Here is an 18,786-nt window from a genome sequence, read left to right on the forward strand (position 1 = left end):
TCTTTCAATACAAATTAGGACTATGGGGAGGCAATGGGCCCTGTGGGGGGGGGGGAGCCCTGGGAGCCCAGAGGTGATGGGGGATGGGGAGCCCATGGCGTCCAGGGGCAATGGTGAGATGCCTACAGAACTACTTTGTGCCCAGGGCCCCAATAAATCTTAATCTTCCTCTGCATAAAATGGCATGTCGGTGTTTTGTGAGCCTAGTCCAGTTCCCAGTGAAGAGCTTTTGCAATTGGCCTCCTCTTTGGCATTCCTCAGCACAGAAGTCGGGGACAAAAAGGACGTGGAAACCGCACAACATTATCACTACTGCAGCTGCAGGTGGTCCCTCAAGTAAGAGTTTAGACATATTAGTGGGACAACATGGTGGTGATTGCGTTGCTGCCATCCATGTTGTAACTGTCCTTGGGAGAAAGAGGATAGGATTAAATTCTCCAGGGATAGCAATTTAGCATTTTCACACGCACTGCTGGCCTGTACATTATTCCACAGCTGTTTTCTGCAATCAAAAATAAAACTGTTAGGTACAGGATTTTTTTTAAATGGGGCTTTCAATTGCAGCTTTTGCATTTATTTTAGATTAATGTGGTCAATGAACTGTGCTAAAATATTCTCATAACCATAGATAATTTTCTTTATATAGGATGTTCTGCCACTTAATTTTTCAGGGCTCTTTCTCAGGATGATCAAGATGATACCCACTTAAAAATAGAGGATATAATTCAAATGGTGAGTTCATCCAAAGATTTATGCATCAGATAATTTAGAGGATTATGAAATCTGTGTAAATCACTAAAATGTACTCAACTGCAACCTTACGGCCATATTTCTACCAAATTACTGTTTCTTTATATCTGAGATCTGCTACATAAATTTGAATGTTTAAAACTGAAGAGAAAACAAGTGTTTAAAACACATAACCAAGGAGAGCTTGTCAGAGCGTCTAGACTTACTTATGAATTGGTGATTGCTAACATTCATGGAGTCAGATGCTGTACTGGCCCAAAATGGGGGAGACATGCATTTATATGACGCAATGAAACACCTGAGCAAGAGGCAGCCCTTATGCCTTCTCATCTCCGGCTGTGTCAGGTGCGTATCACTAGGATATCTGCTTCAGGTGTGTATTGTCTCTCCACGATAAAATGGCTGCTCAGAACCCACTTCTAGCCTTCAGTAAGGAGGCCCATCCTCAACTACAGTCATTATCTGTCCACAGCATGTTTTCATTTACCCTGTATGTGCACTGGTGCAAACCTGAGGCACATAGGAAATGCAGTAGGTGCAGACACCGTAGATTGGACTTCATGTTGTTAGTGTTTTTTCTGCCCTATCCCTTTTCTTTGATAACCTAGAAGTTGTGTAGTAATTTGTGGTTTAAAATGCATATAAAGCTAGTTAATATCTTGTGTTTTGGAAACAAATTGGTTGTAAACAGAAATCATTGACTATTCTTGTACTTTTTATTTTTGCAGTCAGAATGTCCAAAACCAGAGTGCTTTGAAACTTTGTCAGCCATGGAGCTTGCAGAGCAGATAACTCTCTTAGATCACATAGTTTTCAGAAGCATACCCTATGAGTAAGTGTTCTCCCATGGATGATCAAAGTGAATATTCTAAGAGTCTTTCTGACTAGTAGTTTTAGGCACTCTACTGATTCATGCTATTGATATCCCTGTAAAAAAGTTTGCATATATAATTGATTAGTATCCTTAGGCTTGTTTGTTGTTGCTTAGGATCTCTGATAGTCCATTTATGTTATGAAAGACTGAGTTCAAGAACACTAAGAACAGTAACATCTCTGTCGCTGTGATTTGCGTGCCGTATGAGAACCATGCACTACATTTCCTATAGAATTACATATTCCTACTCAGTCTTTCTTTGAGCCTTTAATCTTACATTAATATGTCACTGTTTGCTGCATTTGAGAGCCCCTGGAGAATTAAGAACAAACCTACAATCTCAGGTTTCGGGCTAGTGAAGACTGAGCATAGTGGGGAAGTGCACAGACTCTGGGGAAGTGAATATCAACTCAGCACCCTCCATACATCAATCTCATCTTGTCAGCTCCTGGTGCTGTATTTAAGTAATAGTTTCAAATAGGGTCATGCTGCTGAAAATTGAGAGTACAGGGAACAGAGAAAACTGAAAGCAAACTAAATGTCCTTAACAATGTTTACAGCCATACAGTGTTCTAGCAATGGCACAGTGAAATGCTACAATTACAGTGGAAAATTATATTAAGTGTCCAGTAAAACTAGGTGTAGTTGAAATCCATTTGGGCTAACCAGGGTTTTGTACTGCACTTATAGATGACTTTTTTCATTTTTGTTCTTCTTTTTTTTTTTTTAACCTTGATTTCCAGAGAATTTCTTGGGCAAGGCTGGATGAAATTGGATAAAAATGAAAGAACTCCATACATTATGAAAACCAGCCAACATTTTAATGATGTAAGTAACCATAAACATGGAGCATGCCTTTTAGGAACGCTGTTGATATGGTATACGAACTCTGAAATATAAATGTCTGTCTCCACATTGTGATATAATTTCTGATCTAGTAGTGACTAAACGTTACAGCTTCTTTGTGATTAACCTTATAAACCAAGAAAGCGTGTAAAGAATTGCTAGTCAGCAGTTCAATAGAAATTTAATGGATTAGAACCTTTTGAACTATGCTGAAATCTCCTACTGCTTACAGAAGAAATTAAGTTTCCTCTTTAGAGGATGAAACTATAAAAACACCAGTTAATTATCATCTTCTGGTTTATTGCTTGAGTCTCCACCTATACTCTTACCCTTGACTTTTTTTCTATACATGTTGCTAAGAGCCATCACCAGTAGCAACATTACTGCTGGCTTTGAGACATTATTCACTGGTTGTTTTGATGCATTTGTTACCTTCCCCTTAGTTTACTGTTCTTCTCCCTGTCCTCTGGCAGTGTTTTCAACATACATTTTTCTCAGCCTTATTACTTACGGGCTACAATCCCTGCCACCTCATTTAATTTCCCCCCATTTGTTAAATAATGTTGTTTGCAAGTGCTTATATTTAAATATTTTAGGATTTTTTGGCTTTTTATTTGGTTAGATGAGTAACCTCGTTGCCTCGCAAATTATGAACTATGCTGATGTCGGTTCCCGTGCTAACTCAATTGAGAAGTGGGTAGCAGTGGCGGATATTTGTCGATGTTTGCACAACTACAATGGTGTGTTAGAAATTACATCAGCCTTCAACAGAAGTGCAATCTACAGACTGAAGAAAACCTGGGCTAAAGTTTCTAAACAGGTGAGCAAGACATTTCTACAAATATGGTTGTAGCATTTCATTTGTTGATGCATTACCTAGATAATAAAGAGGCCCAGATAACTACATTCTAACCAGATTTATTTAAGCTTAAAGAATAATCTGATCATTAAGGGTTTCAGCGGATATTATTATTTCATTTCAAACGTTTGTATATTTCACTTATTTTCAATTTCTGTCTCATTAATTAAATATCTTAAGCACTAATTGACTTTATTGGAAGTTGCATGTGCATATATCTGAAAGCAAAATTTGACCCTAAAATATTGAATTGAAATATTTAACAAAACTAAAAGCTGTATTTATTAGATTGGCTTCATTCAGATATGAACATTTAGCTATACATTCATTTTGAATAAGATTCAATAGCATTGTGGTGGGATAAAAAATGCTGTCCAGTAACAAAATGATTTTCGTTTTTCTTTTGAGCTTCTCAAATATAGTCCCAATTTCAGGTGCTGTTGTCCTTCGAAAATAGTTTTCTTTGGTTTATTTTTTTTTTTAATGATTTTAAGGCCCAGATCCTCAGATATCTAGGCGCCTAACTCCACTTGGGAGTTAGACATCTAAATACCTTTTTGAGGATCTAGGCCTAATTAAGTTTGAAGATACTTTAAGAATTAATGAAAGGTGCTCCTGAGGACTGAAATTGAGGGGATAAATCTCTCTGTGGTCATGTCTACCATGTGATAAAAGATCCATGGCACAGCCATAGCGGGTCTGTGTCAGCTGACTCAAGTTTGTGGGGCTCAGGCTGAAGGAATATAAAATTGCAGTGTAGATGTTTGGTCTTGGGCTGGAGTCCAGGCCCTGGGACACCTCTCCCGCCCCTGCCTCATGGCGTCTCAGAGAGCCCAGGACCAAATGTCCTCACTGCAATTTTATAACCCCTTAGCTTGAGCCCTGCAAACCTGAGTCAGCTGACCCAGGCCAGCCGCAGGTCTTTTATTGCAGTGTAGACATATCTTCTTTGCACATTCAGCCTTTGGCCTCTTGGCTGAGACTTCCAACAAGGGTATGTCTACACTGCAGTATAATCCCAGGGCTCGAACTCAGGCTCAAGCCTAAACCCCCTTGCATCTACACACACATTATGCTAACCCAGGGCTCAGACCCAGAGTCCCAGGACCCATGAGGTGGAGTGTCCAAGTCTCAATCAAGCTGGGATCCAGTGTTCAAGTCTTACTACTTTGCCTTGTAGTCGCAGCCCACTAGACTCATGCTGTGGGACTCTGCCAAAAGTATCTCACAATGCCATGACCGACTTTCTTTGTCCTCTGGACAGTCACGTTTTCCCACAATGCACCATGAACAAAGGGCTACAGCAGCGCTAGGAAGTCTGGGATATAGGTGGTTGGACTAGGGTCTGCAAAATGCAGTGTAGCTGCTAGGTCCCATGTTTGGCTTCAACAGTTCCTAACCTGTGATTACAAATAAGTGTAGATAGGTTAACAAACCCAGGGTCTGCTAACTCAAGTTCTACTAACCCTGAGCTTACATTGCAGTGTAGACATACCCCAAGAAAACCAATGACATAAGAAAGAAGCTGGCCTGGACAAATAGAGACAATTTCAGAACAGACCATGTTATATGTTCTATACTGAATGAAGTCTAAAATAGCATTTTATTTTATTTTATTTTATTTTATTACAGCAAAATATTGTTTCTGCATTTTAAAATACTCTGCAAGAAACCAGTTCAACTGTCCTCAATGTGCATAAAACCTTCTAGGGTAGTGGTCCTCTTCTTCTTCTTCTTTTCTTTTTTAAAACTAGTTACAATTTTTGTGCCCAAGAGCAACTGACCTACTGAAGTCAGAAATATGGAACCTTACCATGTTAAAGCAACACTCCTGGGACAAACTTCACTCCTGGTAACTCAAGAGAGTGCAAAATGTCCCTGCCTGTACCGTCTTGTCTGATTCAGCTATGGGAGGGCAGGGACATACAACTGCATGTCCTCTTCTAGGTTTTACCATCAAGGGAAGACAGCTTTAATCTCTGCAAAGGGCCCTAGAGCAGCCCCACACTGGAGGCTGTTTAGGGAATATGCTTCCACTAGTCACCCTAATTTCGGCCATTCCCCTGGTGGGACCATCTTCTTTTCTTTAAAAAGCAAACAAAAAACCCACCCAACCCACTACTTTAATAAAAGCTTAACACTAACAAAATGTTTCCATGGTTTTTTTAAACTCTAGTGTTAATTTTTAAAAAATGAATAAACATTCCCTTGTACCTCTGAAGTGCTGTCAACCTGAACATTGTATGAATGTCATGTTCATGCAGGAGAACAACCTTTTTTGGGAAGCATAATCTGGTGATCACTAATCAATTTATAGTCCAGTTCTGCAAAGATTTATGCACATGCTTAACGTTAAGCTTGTGAGTAGTCCCAAACTTAGTTTGCTCCTTTTGTTGTGCTTCATTCTTGTTTTTCCTCTTTTCTGACTTCAACTTTCTTATTCATCCACATACTAGCTACTGGCTTCTCCTTCATAGTTCTGAGTGCTTCCTGAGAGGCGCTGAACATCCTCAATTCACACTGAGTTCAACAGAAGTTAAGGACATGCAGCATCTCATAGGGTTGGGCCCCAAATATCCTCTTGTGCAGTGCAACTGAGGTTGTATTGCTGAATATTAGTTTCATGGTCCTATTCTTTTTGAACTTACTCAAATGATTTTTGCCCAGCATGTGGTACATTCCTCAAGCCACTATGGGTAAAATTTTCAAGACCCCCTAATTCCCATTTAGTCACTCAGGAGCCTAAATTTATTGAAGTCAATGGGAGTTGGCTTCTAATTTTTTAAGTTCTGTTTTCAGATGTGCTATTTTCATAAGTGCTTTTGAAAATTTTACCCCAATACCAAAGTCAGTTTTCACACAGGGTGACACTTGTAATTTGTTCTTTTTCTAGACCAAAGCTCTCATGGACAAACTTCAGAAGACTGTGTCATCTGAGGGAAGATTTAAAAACCTTAGAGAAACACTCAAAAAGTATGTTTTCTTAAATTAGCAATATAATAGTATTTTGTTAAGAATATTGAATAGCACTTATTAAAGATAAGAGTTGGCTTTGAGTTTAGCTTTTATAATGAAAATTATATTGGACAATATTTTTACTGAATAACATCTATAAAGCTGGCTTTATTCTATTTGGACACCATTGTTTTGCTGAATATACTGTAATTCGGTGCCTCTTATAGAGTAATATGTTACCTCTGGGGAATTACCGGAGCAAATTAAACTACTATTTTGTAAGAAATGCTCACTGTTGGGGGCTTTTCTTACACTTATTGAAAAAGTTTATCAGTATAAGACCAGCTGTATAAATAAAGGTTCTTTAATCAAAAACATTTTACTCAGTTCTGATAGTGCCTATTTGACATTAATAGTCCCAAAGTTCAACATAACTGGCTCCAAAGAGCTCTCATTCCAGATTTGTTATCTCCAAGTGCGAGCACACACAACAACAACTCATTCCAAGAGCTGTATCTGGAAAAGGGATCTCCCAGGCTGATTGACAGTAACTGTGTTGAATCATCTTGAGAGAGCATTAAGGAATTAAACTACTGTTCATATAGTGTATAGTTAAAAAAACAGACAAGGTTCCTTGTATAATGCCCATGCTTGGCCTGCAGAAGACTATTGTCAGGGAATCAGACACATTTGTTTTAAAAGAGAAAAAGTTGTTTTGACTTATAACATCTGGATAACTGACCCATATACACTTCTCAATTAATCTAGCTAATAACTTTATTTGTAATTATTTTTTCTTTTATAACCATGCAGAGTATAATATGACCTTTGTCCTCTTGAAGTCAACAGGAAGTTGGACTAAGGTGAAAACATAACTAGGAAAGTTGCCCAGCAGCATTGTCCTCTCTGCAGCACACTCTCAGAGCGGAAAATTTTAACAAGTCATCTGTTCCCTAGCAGAATTTCCAAAGTTAGGAAATCTGAGTGTTTTCAACTGCATAACATCTTAAATGTTTACAAAACCAGCGTTGTAAAGATCCTAACATATTACTCAACATGAGCTATACAGTATACACAATGTATTGCTGATAGTAAAATACTTACAGTACCTCAGAAAGTTAGAGAAGCCTTGGAGACATGCCCAAAGTATTTTCAGCTCTGCATTGGATTTATTTCTGAGATTTTCTGTCAGCTGGGATTGAAACATGTTTGAGAGCATACTCCAATGCCTTCCCCCTTTCTGCATGGTGTTATCATTGTGGCTTTTACTAAATGTCATCATTGTTTCTTTCATAGTTTAAAGTTAGCTTTTGACACAACCTGCCAAATTTGTCTCTGGTAGATGTGGGTACAACTCAGGTGAAGCCAGAGCATCTGCTCCACTTACACTAACCTGTGAATTTGGCCCAACTTGTAAAAGTATTTTAAGTAATAAAAAGAAAAACTTAGACATTTGTATAATGTATAAAAAGAACAGTCTGTAAATTAAATCCTAGTAAAATATAGTTAATTTCTCATCCTGCAGTTGTAATCCCCCTGCAGTTCCCTATCTTGGAATGTACTTGACAGATCTAGCATTTATTGAAGAAGGAACACCAAACTTCACTGAGGAAGGCCTTGTCAATTTTTCCAAAATGAGAATGGTAATTTTTATTTTCTTACATGTTTCCACTACAGGTTTTTAAGTGCACAAGTTTAACATTGATTTACTTAGGACTTCTTTGAATTCAAATGGCAAGATTACACAATATATTTGCATAATACAAAATAGAAGCTTGAAAGCAATCTTTTGCATTTGAATCCAGGGATGGTCTTCTTTCACCACCTGCTGGCAAGCCAAGGAGTATTGCAATTTAGCTTTCAGTTTGGTCAGCTGAAAATTGCAGGAAGAAAAGCAGCTGGTCTAGGCTTGCAGGGATTAATAAATGGTTAATAAAATGTAGCCAACCTGGTACCATAATTCATCAGGCAGCAACACTTAGAAGGGGTCCTTTTTAGAGTGTGTTTAGGACTCCTGCTCCCCAAGGAAGTGAAAAAACATTTAAAGGTTGATTCTCTCTGCCTTCCAAACTATGTTGTTATTCAGAGCTCCTTAGAGGCCAGCCTTGGAGAAATATTGACACCAGCTGCTCTGCTGACTGTAGTTTAATGCCATGTTTGTGACTGCACATTGCAGAAGTCACCTGAGGGGAAAAGGGAGAGGCTATCAGGGTAAAGAAAGAAGGGACAAGGTGATCCAACTGAGACAGTTTAATAGTCTAAATGGCTGATTTGGGAAGGTAAAGCCCCCCCCCCCCCTCCCAAAGCCACAAGCACAAAGCCCTTACCCCCAGGATAAGTTGCATCATTTTGGAACAAATTCCTTCCCGGCATAGCTTCACTGAAGCCAATATGTTCAAGTTAAAGCACAGACCATAAGTAGAACATTTTCTTATATAAATGTATTCCTTTGATAGATATCTCATATTATCAGGGAGATACGCCAGTTCCAGCAGACCTCCTATCGTATAGAACATCAACAAAAGGTACAGTAGTGTGTGATGCTGATCACAGGCACTGTGATGAAGGCTATTCCTGCTATCGACAAAAAGATACACAGATGGGGCCCAAAGCTAACACTAATATCTTTTGTTTCCATACAGTAACAGCGGGAGGCAAACAATGGAATTTGTCCTGGTACTTTGGGTTGTGATAAGCTGATAAAGTAACATTCTCTTCTCAGACTTTGCACATGAAGGCAAATCTTGCCTCCACCTCTGCAACAAGTGTGGCTCCTCCTGGGAGAGGAGTCAGTGCAGTTCTGCTGTATCAGAGGGGCAGGATTTAATGTGCCACTGAGTTCCATACCCCAGCGCAGTATGGACTCTGCTCCACAGAGGATGCCAGCACATAGAAAGTAGGTGATGGGGTTTAGCTTGACCATCTGATGCTGCTGCATAGATCTCTGTGGTCTTAGGGGAAGATTCCTCTCCCTCACTCCCACATTTCACTAGTTCCCAGAGCAGCTACATGGGTTGGACACTAGACTGAGGATTTGCCCTTTACTGAGAGAGAGGTATTTTTTAAACAGCTTGAATACTTTGTACCACATATATTTAACTATTCCACTTCACCAAGAAAACAGAACGAGAGATGATTCCAACATTTGTCTGAAATGGACTGAAGCTGCTAACTGGCTGTTATGGGGAAGGGGAGAATAGAGAACTTCAATTAAAAATATACAATCTGTTCAGTTTCAAAATTATACATTGCAATTGTTTTCTGTATTGCAGGTTACTCATTACTTACTCGACAAGACCCTCATCATAGATGAGGATACTCTGTATGAGTTATCCCTAAAGATTGAACCCAGACTCCCTGCCTGAAGAATGAGCTTCGTCCCAGAGTTGACAGAGTTTTAGTGTAATGAACACAATTATGCATGCCATGCCCTACAGACCACAAAGGGACAGACTGAGAAGATTGCAAACTCTCTTTTCCAATAAGGGAGACAGAGCCTCACAGAAATTCCCTCTCAGACAAGGAAAATCAGCTCCTGGAGGGGAAAGGCAAAATGCTTCAGACTTGAGGGTTAAATGATTGTTACTTTGCAAAGATAATGTTTTGCCAAAAGGACTATGCATCTAATAGAAAACAGAAGCCTTTCATGAGAATAGCTACTCATTGCAGCCATCCTAATGGGGCAGAGAAGGGGACAAATTTAAATGTAGGTACAGTATTCTGTTAGATTAGGAGAAATGGACAAATGCAGATGGCATTGATCTGGCACAGGTTGCTTATCAAATGTGTATCTATTGAGGCATTCATCGGATTAATCCACTCTCATTATACTGTATTCATTGCAAACAATAGGAGCTTAAGAGTCATTTACTAACCTGCAGTGATAGCAGGATAATATCTAAGAACTTTAGCTACAGCATATGCTGTTCAAAGTATTTGTTATAAATTAGATGTTTTCATTTATAGAATATTAAGGTCTTAAAATATGTTATCAGCCTTTTCTAAGGTGGGAGGTTTTACATGCTACAAATGAACTAACTTAACTTTGTAAATATTGTTTTCACCAATACATGATGAGGAGTTTTACAATGTGGAAAATAATGAACTGTGTTAATAGTTGCAGGCCATGGGAGCATCAGCTGGAATATCTGAGTTTAGGAGCTATGTTTGGAATTGGTTGGCCCAGATTCATGAACATATCATGAGTGAGATACTTGGTCATTTAGCACATCGTCTCCTGAGAAAGGCACTCTGATTTTCTGTACCGACAGCATCCCTGACAGTTCAGTGACTATAAAGCACCTGCTGCACACACTGGGGGTGGAATGCTTGCCTGGTTTGGCAATGGATAATGCTCAGCAATGAAGAGAGCAGGATTAACTATTTTATTTTACCTTAAATGAATTGTTTAAAAAGCATTATTTTTTTGCTCAGCTGATCAATTCTAAAATCTTTTTTCTACAGTGAAGTTTGACTGTCAGCAAACAGGAAATATAATTTTATTTGGAGAAGTTAGCATATGCATATGAGTGTCTGCTAGAGAAAATATGCTATTTGTAACTGTTTTTAAAACCCATGCTACTGTGTGATTCTGGGTAGAATCCATTTCTGCAAATATATGGTTCTTCATACAGTTTCCTGATAGTAACCTATTGTAGCTGCATGGAAGATGAGCTCAAAGTGCATGCTATACAGTATATCATAAACCAAATGCAGGTATTAGCACTGTTGAATAACTAGGCTGGGGAAGTGTTCTTACTTTTCCAGTGATTATCAGCCAGTTGAGGAAATAGGGCTATATCATTTGTTTACCTCCCATAAATCTTCTCAGGGAGATAGATGTTTAAAAAAGATTGTGACCTGAGCCTATCTGATCTGACATTTCTTACCACACTCGTGAAGTTTCTGAATGTTAACAATGAAAATGGATCTGCCTGGCTTATGGTTTTTGTCTTTTTTTGCACTTTAATTACATTGTTAGCCCAGCCAAGAGCGTCACAGTAAATTCCATTTGTTGTAAGTGTAAACACTAGCATTTATAAATGTACCGTAGTAGGCCATCTTTGTAAATAACTGCATGAGTAAATATCAAAGAAATACTGGTAAATTCCTCCTTAAAGAAAAGAAACAGGGAAACTTCCAGAAGTATTTTTAAATAGTTCTGATTAATGAATGCTGTAGAAGTGAACATGGAAAGTGTTAATTATAGGTGCTTTTTATTTTTTCAAAAAGTTGCTTGTTCTTTTCAGTAGTGACTGATAAGAAGCTGATTGTATCCTGATGCATGATAAATAAGAAGCATGGGTTATTTGGACCATAAAGCCAACTTACTATGTACTTTCTGTGTATTCATAATACAAAAAGAATTGCCATAAGTCAATGGCATAAAACGCCTAAAGGTCACACAGTGGAAAATAGAAGCAGTAAAACTGGTCTTAAAAGCAAGTCCCTAGCTGACCTTTATTTTATCTCTATTCACACAAAACATGTAAACAAATGTAAGTGTCCTAACAGCCCTTTGTGGCACAACCTGTTGGCCACTACTTCATCTTCCTGTATACCATTTTGCCATAGCTGCTTTGTAGGTCTGGGGAACTCTCATCAGTCATGCTGTTGAGGTGCAGGCAAAGGTTCTTCTAGATGTCCACCTCATTATCCTAATTTTATCACATTTTTTTACACACACTATGTACATCTAGACTAAGTTTGTCGCTATGTTGCTACAAATATTGTCATAAATTATATACCACCAATATATAGCACTTTACAGTTTCAAAATATTCAACTAATTAATCCTCACAAAACCAGTTGGAGGACAGGAGATAAGTGGTTGTCTCCCCATTTTACAGATGGAGAAACTAAGATACAGTGGTTAAGGATGCTGAGTACCCACAACTTCTCTGGAAATCAATAGGTGGTGTGGTTGCTCAGCACCTCTGAAACATCAGATCCGAAGTGATTTGTTCACAGTTAGTAGTAGAGCTGGGATTAGAATCTCTGAAGTACTTGGATCCTAGTCCTGTCTTCCCACCACCAGAAAATGATGCCGACATATATAAAGCACTGAAATAACTTGCCTAGGGAGGTTGTGGAATCTCCATCATTGGAGATTTTTAAGAGCAGGTTAGACAAACACCTGTCAGGGATGGTCTAGATCAGGGGTCTCAAACTCAAATGACCACAAGGGCCACATGAGGACTAGTGCATTGGCCCGAGGGCTGCATCACTGACACCCCCCCTCGCTGCCCCCGGCCCCACCCCCACTCCACCCCTTCCATGAGGCCACGCCCCTGCCCCGTCTCTTCTCCACTTCCTCCCCTGAGCGCGCGGCTCCCTGCTCCTCCCCCCTCCCTCCTGGAAAGTGCTAAGTGTCACCAACAGTAATGCACCTCACTCAAAGGACAAAACACGCACTTAGTTAGATTTACTTCTGTTAAAGCCCCCCCCACGATACTGGGCTGCACCACCACTCCACCCCTGATCTGCAGGGGTGAGAGCTGTGGATGAGGGGTTTGGGGCATTGGAGAGGCTCAGGACTAGGGCAGAAGGGCAGCCTGCCCTGGCCATAGTGGAGGGGGGCACTAGGACCCTGCTGCAGGCTCCAGGGCAGTGAAGGGGCAGCAAGTGAGCCCGGGGGGCACTCGGGGGAGACGCGTGGGGGTGGCAGGCAGGGCCGGGGGAGTGACCCAGCCCCAAAACATTGGGGAGCAGCGAGCAGGGAGCTTAGCTGCCACATAAAATAACTGGGGTGGGGTTGCGGGGAGCTTGGCGGGCCGCAGGGAAGAGCTCTGCAGGCCGTGGGCCGCATGTTTGAGACCCCTGGTCTAGATAATACTCAGCCCTGCCATGAGTGCAGGGAAGTGGACTAGATGACCTCTTGCGGTCCCTTCCAGTCCTACAATTCTATGAAATCTAGATGGATTGCTAATGGAATATATTTCTTAAAGTACCAGGGATGACTAAACAAAGAGGTGAACACACATCTTGTTAACCATAATTAGAGACTACATTCTTGTCCCCAGGCAATGCCCGAGTACCTGGGTTTTATGCAGTGGTCCTGCACGGGCTGTGGGATGGTATCCTTCCCATAAGATGAACCAAATACAGCTAGCAGCTGTGAGCCACTCTACTGTTGCTGCAGTCTCTGTAATATAGTGATTGCCAGAAGCCTCCAATGTGCTCCCTAAATGGAGGTTTTGGCAAGTGCATCTACATAATTTACCCAACTTTTCTGTAAATCTTCCCACCTCAGTGTCCCACAATGCACAAGGAATGTGGAGTTCCCCTCTGTGGCTTCTCTGTGCTCTCACCCCACATGCTGAATGAAGTGGTGGTTCGTCTGCAGTTTTGGCCTTGCACTACAGGGGAGAAGTAGGGGACATGCTTTGCTCCTGTATGTATTTGCAAGCCTCATGGATCAATCCTGCTCACCTCATTCACATATAGTCCTCCTGACTTCAGTGGTGCTACCTGTGCAGAGGACAGATTTAACCCCTCTTTTGCAACTATGGAAAATTTGCCCCCCAACCTCCCATAGTTATTCTGGTGAATCAAACATAAAAATCGTACCCTGCTTCAACATGAAATGGACCATGGACGTGTAACCCATTTCTTTGGGAACAGGGATATAAATAGTAACTGTAAAATACCAAATATTTGCTATTGGTATATTATGGAATCTCCAAATAGTGTAGATACATTCATCTGGCACTAGTCCAGAGTATGCCCACCTGCTCCAGGGGTACACAAGGGGGAGGAGAGAGTCCAAGAGCCTTCCCTCCTGCCCTGTACAATGGTTGGATACAATCACAGCCCCTACACTCCTGCAGGTGCATGGACTGCTCCTTCCTATCATCTATCATCCCCTGCATACAAGATACCCCAAAGGGATGGGCAGGAGGCAGAGCTGGCTGGATACATAAGAAATGGTATAATTCACCCTCTGAAGGGGCACACTCCCCAGTAAGGTCTGGGGGAGTTCTGCCTCAACTCTCCCTGGCCTGGTGCTCTCTATGCGGGCCAGTGCCTGTAAATGTGACTCAGCCCATGATTGAGCACAAAGGAGAAGTAAATAGACCTGTTTAGTTTACAGTCAAATTGCATATTAATTATATCATTTTTCTTCAGCAATTCCAATAACACGTTAAGTGTGTAAGCTTGTAATGACTGATACTCCTGGGACTGATGAAAATGTTACCATTATTGAAAAACAAAACAACCCCCCCATCCTCTACTTTTTATTTTTATAGTCCTTAAAATCTATAGTTATTTTATAGGTTAAAATGAAACTCCTGAATTGTTTATTTAAAGTATTTATTAACTTTTATTGTGTCAGTGTTGATTTCAGTAGATATTCATGATCTCGGATTTTCCTAAATAATCATATTTATTTGAATTTTTTAAAAAAAATTTTATTTGAATGAAGCTTTAATGTTTCCACTTTTTATCCTCCTCAGTTACATGATAAGTAAATACATGGTTTAAAATTGATTAGTAAAGACATTTCTTACTATTCATCATTTCTATTAACTAAGGCCCAAAGCCTGCTGTCCTTATTCAGTCAAAAATCTCATGGACTTCAATGGGAGTTTTTCTTAAGTAAGAACTTGAGGATTTAGCCCTTACTGCCTATCAGCCACTTGCCACTTTCAATTTTTTGGCTCCAAAAGGTCACATGTCCCCATGTATTACAGTTTTCATGCTCACTTTTGGTTGTTTCATTGGACCTTTCCTTTTGCAATAGTCTGAAGTTTTGTTCTTTAGGTGAAAGATATGTGTATTTATTTGACAGATGTATTAATATCTATCTCATCATGTTAATGCACACCCAGCTGTTTTTGCATGTACTGTAACTGCTCTTTTGACACCCAGTTATTGCTTTGAATTGTTAGTAAGGCATATCAGGCAGGGCATTGTGCACATATGCAAATTAAAGATTTTCTTTTTCTGAAATCCAAACATTCTTGTTTGCTGCTGTTTTATTTTTATCTCAACATTGTGGGAAAGTGGAATATAACTCACTTCCCCCCTCCAGCTATGGCATCATTTTTACAAACACTGGGGAGGTAGGGATAGGACATAAAAATCCAGGGCACAATCAGGCAAAGTTCCTTCCACTTTTATTGCTGGAAAGTAGTATGACTTATTGCACGTCATCCTTTGCTCATTTATGCTGTTTTGAAACTTGTATTGACTTCATTGGAGTTAGAACTGATTTAGACAGGAATCAGTACAAAGGATTGTGCCTGTTTCCTAGATAACTAGAGGAGCTAAGATACCATGGTGAAGCAGCTGATGTAAATACCTAGATAAGAGAGATGACATGGATTAGATAGAACTAGCTGTTCAAGTCATTCTTCTTTCTACCTGGAAGAAGTTTCACAGGTTTGAGCTGCACAATTTCAAATTCGAAAATACACCCTTACCCTTGTGCATCATAAACAATGTAATGCCAATGTGCAAAGTTACCAAAAATAGAATTTCTCCTCTCCATGTTATCAGTCACAAAACTGGTAAGATTCCCTTTTCCAAGCAAACCATATTAACATGAGATATTAGTTCAGCCTAATAACATCCTCATATAATTACTATCCTCAAGCCCATACTTTAAACAAGAATGAAAATCTTGTTTTAAGCCTGTTAAAAGATATTCACGTGTCATTCACAGCGACACATTTAAACAAAGACCCTGCCTCAAACCTGGCCATCATGGACATTCTAGGCATAGGCAGAGCATAAGTATATGTCAGCGTTTCCAACTCATGATTTTTATCACAAGCATCACTCTATTGGGTGTTTTCCTTAGAGCTCGAGCTCCTGGAGTTCAGGTAATTATGTGAGAATCTCCATTGGGTTTTTGTTTGTTCCTTTAATTTGTTTTGTTTTTTAAAATAAGTTTCTAGCCTTCAGAGTGGTGGAGGAAAACTTGAAACTATGACCCATGAAGGCTCAAAACCCAGACAGCAAATAATACAATCCCCAAATTCATTATTCTTTCCAATCTCATGATTTTTTTGGCTCCCCACTTATGATTTTTGAATGTTTGGGTTTGGCAATCTTGATATCATAAAGGAGAGTAAAATGCTTCCAATTCTGAACATACTGGATGGAAGTTATGAGGAACTTCTAGGGCCCAGTGATCCACTCCTGCAGAAAAAACAGGAGGGGGAAAAATACATCACACGAAACTCTGCCCTGTCAATTTCAGCCTTGCAGAGTGGAGAGTGTAGTGGCCTTGTAAGCCCCCTACAGCTCACTGCTGCTTCTCTTGGTCATGGAGCATAGAAGTCCCAGAAGAGCATTAATGCTGCTTGAAGCAGCATTTCCGCTAACAGGGATTACCTTAGGGAAACCCAATGGATCACAGGGGAACAAGCTGAGGAGAGGGGCTGCTCGCCAGCGCCTTTCACTCTTGCTCCCTCTATGCCCCTCTTCCTGTTGTGGAGAGCCAGACAGGCAGAGGTAAAACACTACTTCCAAAGATGTTTGGTGGCCTCCTGTGACAATGGTAAAGAGTCTTCTTTACCACTGAACAATTAATTTTATTAAAGTAAGGAAAATAGTATTATAAACCTCTCTCTCGCTCTCTCTCTCTCTCTCTCTCTCTCTCTCACTCTCATATTCCTTCACTGAGAGGCTTCTGTCTGGTCTCTTCCCAACCTCCTCCAGCCTGGTATTAAAGACTTAAAGGAAAAATACATATACAATCCTCAGCCCTGTGCTGCCTTTCCTGTATAATCATTATTAAGAATTAACAATTAATAAATTATAGCTCCATGACCACACCATCATCGTTATTCCTCCAGGTCTAGATATCCTCTGTCTTTGAGGAGGCTTTTGTGCTATAGATTTTCTTGAATTATCATCTCCAAAAGACAGTGTAGAGTCCTCCTCAACAGGATTCTCTCTCATCACTGAAGTTGTGATGTGAGTGCCATGGCTATTAGAGTCACATTTTTTTACACAGTGTTGGCTGTGTGAGGATCTGGTGGTTGGCAAGTATTGTATCATCTCAGTTTTACAGATGGGAAAACTGAGGCACAGAGAAGAAAAGTGACTGGACTACACAATATATCAGTGGCTGAAGCAGGATTTGAACCCAAAGCTCCTGACTCAGTTATGTAAGCTAACCACAAATCCATCCAGCCTCCCTTCACTATATTAGATTAATTTCTTTAGCAGGTTATAAAGGTTTCTACTATCTGCATTTGAAGAGTCAGCATGTTCACAGATTGATAGATTCCGAATCCAGAAGGGACCAATGTGATTATCTGGTTTGACCTCCTGTACAACACATGCTATAGCAGGGGTGCTCAAACTTCATTGCAGCGTGATCCCCTTTTGACAATAAAAATTACTTCACAACCTCAGGAGGGGGGACGGAAGCCTGAGCCCACCCAAGTCCCACTGCCCCGGGTGGCCAAAGCCCGAGTCCCACTGCTCTGGGCAGGGGGGCCAAAGCTGAAGCTCAAGCCCTGCTACCTGAGCCCTGCCGCCCAGGACTGAAGCTCTCGGGCTTTGGCTTCGGCCCTGGGCAGTGGGGCTTGGGCTTCAGCCATGGGCCCCAGCAAGTCTAAGCCAGCCCTGGCAACCCCATTCAAAGGGGGTCCCAACCCACAGTTCAAGAACCACTGTCCTATAGAATTTCCCCAAAATAATTCCTAGAGCAGATCGTTTAGCAAAACATCCTATCTTGACTTAAATATTGTCAGTGATGAAGACGCCACCATGATCCTTGCTAAATTGTCCCCATGGTTAATTATCCTCACTGTTAAAAATGTATACCAGTTTTTTTCCAGTCTGAATTTGTCTAGCTTCAGCTTCCAGGCATTGGATCATGTTGTTATTTTTCTCTGCTAGATATTTGTTCCCCATGTAGGTACTTAAAAACTGCAATCAAGTCAGTCCTTAACCTCTTTGTTACACTAAACAGATTGAGCTCCTTGAGTCTATCATTAGAAAGTATGTTTTCTAATCCTTCAATCATTCTCAGCATTCTTCTTTGAACCCTCTCCAGTTTATCAACATCCTCCTTGAATTGTGGGCACCAAAACTCGACATAGTTCTCCAACAGCAGCCACACCTGTGCCAAATACAGAGATAAAATAACTTTCTTCTGCTCAAGATTCCCCTGTTTGTGCATCCAAGGATCGCACTGGCCCTTTTGGCCACAGCACTGCCCTGGGAGCTCATGTTCAGTTGATTATCCACCACAATCCCTTATTCTTCTTTAGAGTCTCTTCTTCCCAGAATAGAGTCCCCCATCCTGTAAGTATGGCCTATAGTCTTTGTTCTTAGATTTATACTTTTACATTTAGCCATATTAAAACACCTATTAATTTGCTCACATCCAGCTTACCAAGAGCGCCAGCTGACACTGTATCAGTCACCTGTCCTCTTCATTATTTACCACTCCCCTACATTTTGTGTTACCTACAGACTTTATCATTGATTTGATGTTTTCTTGCAGCTCATTAATAAAAATGTTAGTGTACAGCTAAGA

The 18,786-nt window shown here is 40.4% G+C and overlaps 1 protein-coding gene across 1 annotated transcript in view; it reads left to right on the forward strand.

The window, feature by feature from the left end:
* The window catches only part of RASGRF2 (Ras protein specific guanine nucleotide releasing factor 2), a 207,572-nt gene extending 197,923 nt beyond the window's left edge, over positions 1 to 9,649 (forward strand). Inside the window, exons 20-27 of the mRNA XM_026649259.1 lie at positions 672 to 732; positions 1,479 to 1,582; positions 2,368 to 2,452; positions 3,093 to 3,290; positions 6,223 to 6,302; positions 7,810 to 7,927; positions 8,741 to 8,809; positions 9,557 to 9,649. Coding sequence (XP_026505044.1) covers positions 672 to 732; positions 1,479 to 1,582; positions 2,368 to 2,452; positions 3,093 to 3,290; positions 6,223 to 6,302; positions 7,810 to 7,927; positions 8,741 to 8,809; positions 9,557 to 9,649 — 808 coding nt within the window. The remainder of the gene's footprint in view (positions 1 to 671; positions 733 to 1,478; positions 1,583 to 2,367; positions 2,453 to 3,092; positions 3,291 to 6,222; positions 6,303 to 7,809; positions 7,928 to 8,740; positions 8,810 to 9,556) is intronic.
* The last annotated feature ends 9,137 nt before the right edge of the window (positions 9,650 to 18,786 follow it).

Source organism: Terrapene carolina, unplaced genomic scaffold (genome assembly GCF_002925995.2).
Source record: "Terrapene carolina triunguis isolate 2854851 unplaced genomic scaffold, T_m_triunguis-2.0 Scaffold69, whole genome shotgun sequence".
NCBI lineage: Eukaryota > Metazoa > Chordata > Testudines > Emydidae > Terrapene > Terrapene triunguis.